This window comes from Etheostoma cragini, chromosome 14, assembly GCF_013103735.1.
Source record: "Etheostoma cragini isolate CJK2018 chromosome 14, CSU_Ecrag_1.0, whole genome shotgun sequence".
NCBI classification, from domain to species: domain Eukaryota; kingdom Metazoa; phylum Chordata; class Actinopteri; order Perciformes; family Percidae; genus Etheostoma; species Etheostoma cragini.
In genome coordinates this window covers 8,248,207-8,254,837 of record NC_048420.1, presented here as the reverse complement: position 1 = coordinate 8,254,837, position 6,631 = coordinate 8,248,207, and the positions used below count along the sequence as shown (strand labels likewise).

Sequence of the window (6,631 nt, the reverse complement as noted above, 5' to 3'; positions counted from 1 at the left end):
TCTCTCTCTCTCTCTCTCTCCCGCCCCCCCAGGAGTTCTCTACAACCAATTCCTCTCCCAGGTCGACTTCGAAGTGCTGCGAGACAGAGCTCAGGTCAGATTTTGTTTCCTATCTCCATGACTAAATAATAAACTACCTTATAATCATTATTTTATGCATTCAGTAATCCATTTAGATGTATAAATGATGTGCATTGTTTGTTATTAACAGTAAAACGGGGCTTACAAGATCATGCCAACAATTATTATTTTAATAGCTTAATATTCTACGTACTAAAAGGTATGTACAAAGGCTTCAGGCCGCCAATGTTATTGTAGGCCCAATTTAATATGCAACTTAATTTTATACAATATGTGATGAGGGCCACTGATCCATCTTTCTCTTAGGTAAGGGTTCATTGGCTTTAAAAAAATGTTGAAGACCCCTGTATTAAATCAACCAATCGTTTAGTTGTCAAAATCATATGTTAATATGTTAATATCAGTCTCTGACTTGCTACCCATGCTAGCTGAAAATGATCCACCAACCTTTGGCCCTTCTGCTGCTGCTGTTTAACGGCGTGTTGTGGTGCAGGGTCTGGGCTGTCTGGTGTGGCAGGACGTGGCTCAGAGGGTGATGGTGGTGTCGCCGCAGGGACACAGCGAGGTCAAGAGGTTCTGGAAACGACAGAAGTCCAGTACGTAACCAGCTGCAGACCTTCGGGATCAGATTTTCTTGCAGCCACAGTAGCTGTAAGAAATTAGAGATGTTATACTTATTTTGTATGTTTCATAAAATGTTGACTACTATGTTTTGGGGATTAAATAGTTATAAGAAGAAAATGTGCACCTGTCTTCTATACTGTACACATAAAAAAAAAGGTTTTAACAACTCACTGTGGCTGCTGTTCTTCCGGTCGCCGGCCAAGTCGAAGGTAGACGAGGGAGGAGATGGAAAGCTCCTAAAATTTAGTTCTATATAAATGCACGGATAATTTGTTGTTTTGTCATTAGTGAAACACAAATCTTGACCTTTTAGTTGAAAAAGGAGCCTCATGTAAGAATGATATTTCCTCCTATGGAGTCCGTTCATCCACATTCTGTCATCAGTTATTTTCAACCAAGAGAATGTTGGATAGCGTAAACAACAACTGCTAACATGAGTTGCTCAAAACCTTTCTTATTAGTAAACTCTGTGAACACAACCAATGTTCTCAATGTTGAGTCCATGTGTAGAGCCCCTGGGGATACGTGGAGCAAAGTTTCATGTTGTGTCAAGTGATTTTAATGCCATCATAGAAGTGCCCCTAGCACTCCCTTTCAAAAGGCCATTTGACTGAAAAATGAGACTACGGTAAATATTAAAAATGGCGCTTCCATCCTAAATATGCTTTTAAATGAAAGTTTGACACCGGTACATTCACAAAAAGACCCTAGGATGGATTTTGGCTAGTTACGCTTTGACATCCTCCAGTTCAAACTGGATGAGAATGGGATTTAACTCTGAACCGGGGTCCTCTTCTCATTCATCTGTGCAAAAACATGGACTTTAAAAAAAAGAGGGTTTTTTAAAGGGTCAGGGTCAACCTCTGTTCTAAGTGGTCTAGTGTCCTCTTAGTCCTCTAGTGGAGCTTAGCGTCGCCCAAGACCATTGTAAATGGTTTAAAGAAATGCAAACAAACCAGAGTGTTGTTTTTTTTGTTCTATCCCAGAATACATCTGTGGTGTAGCCAGATCTTACTCCACAGAGCTGTGGCAATAGACCTGGCAATGGGAGACTACAAATCTCTCCTAAAGGGGGTTTGAGGTGTGCTTTTTTTCTCCTTTCTTTTTAATTTTTTTTAATGTTTATGTATGCACCCTCCACTGGGGTAAATTCTTTGTGTATTACTTCCTTGGCAATAAATCCTTTCCTGATCCCAAGAGCTCTTTCAACCCATCTCAACTCAGCAATATCTGGAGTAATTTCTGAAGAAACTAATCTTCCACCATATAATTAACTGCGCCTTTGGCTCTGAAGATGAAACGCTACCCATCCTAACCCATTGGATAAGTGATCTGTTGCAGGGATGAGAGAAAAAGCTGCTCTGGTTTATTGGCATTTCTTTAAATTAATAATAATTGTCTTGGGTGGCACTTGCCATACAGAGCAACAACGCCTCTGCTAAACAGCCTCGGGAGGAACTTGTTTTGGTGGAATGTGTGCGTTCAAATGTTCTTTTAGTTGTGCAACAGAAAATTGGTTTGGACAGATAGTCTAGCTAGCTGTTTGGATTTACCCTGCAGAGATCTGAGGAGCAGTTAACCATAGTCCTCATTATACAAACACAAAACTTTAAGCCCAAAGCAACGGACATCCGGCTTAAAAGAATGAAATCCAGCGGAATTTCCTTTGGCAATGGAGCAAAATCCCGGAAGTCAAACATCATGGATATAGATAGGCTATGTTATGGCTGATACCTGATCCACTGAATAAGGTCAGTGTCAGCACTGATATGGATCTGGTGTGTCACATCAATGCATCTTAACACTGAATACCTTTTGATTAAACCAGAAAACATGAAAGATCTATGCCATGCCATTATAAAATGGTGGAAGAAAGAACTATCCCAGAAGTGGAAAGTCATGGATTTAGACTAGATTTGCACTGAGGGGATCATCCTATAATATAAGGCCATGTGAAAAACTGCAAGTTAGGTACCAAAGAACAAGTCAAGGCATAGCAAATATCTGTTGCAAACAGTTGTTCACAATAAAAGTGCAATATATAATTTAAATACTGTGATAGTGTTAACACTGTGACATTATCACAGTATTTAAATCATAAGTGACGGGGTTCTTATTTGGACTGCAAACTCACATCCTTTAAATCTGATATAATATAGGATTACTATTAGATTATCAGGTTAAAAAACAAATCACAAATATTTGTTAGTAATTAGTAGTCCTATTATTATTCACGATGAAACACATTATAGTCCTTATTTATTATGGATATCTTAGAAATAACGTAGCCTGCATAAAACTACCTGGACACAACAAAATCAAAGAATTACAAAATGTTTAAGAGGATAAGATGAGAACAAGAGTAGTGTAGAGTATGCAGTGCCACCAACTTATGTCATGCAGCCTAAATGACTAAAGCAGCCAGGCTAAGTGGAGTGGCTAGCATTACGGACGTAATACTGCAGGCACATCGGGGCATTTTAACAATTTCAGTAAAATTAGTCTTCCAAAAGCAAGTTTGTAGCGGCTTTGACGGGGACACCGTATTTTGCCGGGGGGCGTGTGGCTGCAACACGACAGCCGAACGACAGGCCGCAAATGGATCCAGGGACATCGCGTGAAATTACCAACGGCGCGGGGTTGCCTAGACCGAGCGGTCTTCGCGAGGAGACCCCGGGGGAAGAAGCGAGAGGCGGAGAAGCGAGCACCGTAATGTCGAAGCGAGCGGAGGAGTTTACAGTGCCATGCGAGGAAGATGAACCGGGGAAACGGATTCAAACCGGAGGAGAAGAAGAAGCCAGCAAACACGAAGAGGAATTGGACCCAAGGATTCAGGAATGTGATAAAATTACCATTATTACCGACGTAGTCAAATTAAAAAAAACATCCAGTTATACATTAGTAGGCTAAATTTGTACATAGGGCATATTTACTAAGCGAAGCGTAGTGAGCATGAGCATATACTCTGTGATCCTAACACAGACTGGTACCTGGGATGGGCAGGCTCAAGACTGCATCTCTGGGCTGCTAATGTCCCTCCCCCTCCCTGAAAACAGTGCTTTATTTCCAGCAGTTTCCAGCCTTCCTGTCCGTATTGTGCTTTTAATGTAGACCATATTTGTCGTGTGTTTGCAGGAGGAGCTGGAGCATTTGAACCAGGCCAGTGATGAGATCAACCAGCTGGAGCTGCAGCTGGATGTGAGAGCATTTTGTGTGTGTGTGTGTGTGTGTGTATGTATGTGTGTGTACATACACCTGTAGTATCACAGCCTCAGCTTCCACAGTGTCAGAGCATGGCTCACTGGATGTTCTGTCTTGTGTGTGTGTGTGTGTGTGTGTGTGTGTGCAGGATGCCCGGTCCAGCTACAGGAGGATCCTTACTGATTCTGCCAGGAAGCTCAATGCTCAGGGCTCCCAGCTTGGCACCTGCATTGAGAAAGCAAGGCCCTACTATGAAGCCCGCAGACTTGCCAAAGAGGTGTGTTTTGTAGCTGCACATGAGTGCAATAAGTAGTCCCTTCATAACGTTTCTAGTGATTAGTTTTAGTTTAAACTGTGTTAGAGAGGTGATTTAAACCTCGTGGCCACGTAGGAGGATGTTGTGCTGCAGTTAAATTGTATATTGAGAAATGTTAACATGTAGTCTACCCTTTATAATATATATTATATCAGAAACACCTCTCTGTGTGAGCTGCAGGGCAGTGCTAGTTCTATTCTGCTATTTTAGGGTGGCTGGTAGAAAGAATTGGGGGCCAACCACAGTACAAGCTCGACTTGACTCGGCCCCAGAGCCCCTACCTCCTTTTTTCCATTGCAGTTTTATTTCCGCCTCATGCTTGAGGCGAGCATGGCTGGTTGTCATAGCGACGCTAATCAAAGGGGTAATCAAAGCTGGCCTGGCAACCCAAAGGCATAGTTGTTGTTTTAACATTGGTGGGGACCAAGGGCGTAACTTTGGGTTCAACATTGCAGAGATTGAGATCTCCACTTTTAACCAAAATTGAAATTTTGTGCGTCAAATAATTAATTTTTTCCAATCTGGTGAATTTTTCTGCAACAAAATGGTGCTTTTTCTACATCAGTTAATGCTATGTGAGCATTTATTTATTAAAACGAAATTATAATAAGGTTTTTGGGGTGGATTGCACTGGCTAGTTTTGAGTATTGGGGGAGTTGTAAACTCCCCCCACGCCTATGGTGGTGAAATGTCTGATTATTGGCCTCCTTGTTGAGGAAAAACTCAGGGGCAGCACAACTCATTTCATGTACCTGAAGAACATTCAGGAGACCTGCATGAATATATCCATGGTTACAATACGTCAAGCAAATGTTAAATGTAAAATTATTCATATATTCATGATTACGTTATGTTGAGCAAATGTTAAATTTAAATTATTCATAGTTTAACTTGCAACTTCATTGATTGATTCCTAGATCATCTAGTTTCATATGATACCAAGTGGCTTTATAACTGGGCCCAATAAGAGTTTAAGCAGAGCTTAATAATATTTCAGACTGCCTATGCCACACAAAGCATATGTTACAGGGTTGACTTTAAAGGTGCCCTGCCACACAAAACTGTTTTTACTTGAATTTTTTTTATTTTTTTATATGTTAAGTCAAGTGTGTGAGTTATGTCGTGATTGTGAAAATGAACTGCTATGCCTCCTCTGTCAGCTCTAGCCACTGAAAAGAAATAAGCGGAGAAATCAGGCCAACCACAACAGCTGATCAGTCTGATGTCATGTTGCCTGAGCTCATTACTATTCAGGAGCTAACCCAGTTGTGTTGAGTAATGGATGCTGATAGACAGGCTCTCATTGGCTAGATGTTAGCCAATCAGAGTGAATCACATGAAGACCTAGCATATGGCGTCTTCCTGCAGGCTTTCTATACCAAGAATGTGAACGTAACTAGATATTATAACATTATTAATGAATATTAATGAATAATATCAACTTACGTCCAGTAGATTCTTTCAGTCTCTAAAACATTTGACATAAAACATTTAGTGGCAACAATGGCGTGGAAAAACAGTCTCAAAAGTACCCACACAAATAGGAGATTTACACACATATTTACATTTAGAAATAGTAAGTTCCTTTACAAATGATGAAATACGAGTAACAAATTAGACACACGGACAAAGATACGCATTTGCAGATTCTCACTGCTCTGCTTTCATTTGTGCATTGTATTTCACAAGTCACAAAGTAGAGGCACAGATACAACACTGATTTACTAAAACATATCAATTTGTGAATTGTGTTTTTAGAGTTGCATTTTTCTGCTTTCTGGTAAATCTTGGAAAAAAAAGTGATAATAACAATTTATGAATAATATTTATACAGAACCTTTTATATAAGAAATGCAACACAAAGTGCTCTGCAATAAGTTAACAGCATGAAATAAACAGACAGAATAAACATAAAAACAGTTATAGAAAGTAATAATTATAGGAAATAAGATGGAAGATCAAAGCCACCTGAAGCGGTAGTGCTGAGGTTAACCCATATTGTTAAGGCTGAGAGTAAACAAGGGTTGAGTTCCATCTTAATCGCTGGCTCCTGCCCCGCCCGCTATCACTCTGCTCTCCGTGTGCCGTGTGCTGTTATGAAAGGTTTAATGCCCGACAATATGTCCGTCAGGTATTAATGAACGACGGCAAGGCTTGAAGGGCAATAACCTGCTTATATCATGGTCACTTGCCAGGAGACATTTTTTTTTTTAACCATTATATTTTATTGCATTTTAAAATTGAAATCTCACGTTTTTTCTAACAATAACTCCCCTGAGGTTCTTATGCAATAGAACAGACCTTAGATATGACATGCCACCCTTGCCAACAGGAGATACAGTGGTGTGAAAAAGTGTTTGCCCCCTTCCTCATTTCCTGTTCCTTTGCATGTTTGTCACACTTAAGTGT

The 6,631-nt window shown here is 40.3% G+C and overlaps 2 protein-coding genes across 2 annotated transcripts in view; both read left to right on the top strand.

The window, feature by feature from the left end:
* gtf2h4 (general transcription factor IIH, polypeptide 4) overlaps positions 1-825 on the top strand; it is a 13,606-nt gene extending 12,781 nt beyond the window's left edge. The window contains exons 13-14 of the mRNA XM_034891709.1: positions 33-94; positions 575-825. Coding sequence (XP_034747600.1) covers positions 33-94; positions 575-685 — 173 coding nt within the window. The 3' untranslated portion in view covers positions 686-825. The remainder of the gene's footprint in view (positions 1-32; positions 95-574) is intronic.
* A 2,143-nt stretch (positions 826-2,968) lies between these two features.
* sh3bp5lb (SH3-binding domain protein 5-like, b) overlaps positions 2,969-6,631 on the top strand; it is a 13,075-nt gene continuing 9,412 nt past the window's right edge. The window contains exons 1-3 of the mRNA XM_034891710.1: positions 2,969-3,540; positions 3,841-3,903; positions 4,055-4,183. Of these exons, the coding sequence (XP_034747601.1) occupies positions 3,304-3,540; positions 3,841-3,903; positions 4,055-4,183 (429 nt within the window). The 5' untranslated portion in view covers positions 2,969-3,303. The remainder of the gene's footprint in view (positions 3,541-3,840; positions 3,904-4,054; positions 4,184-6,631) is intronic.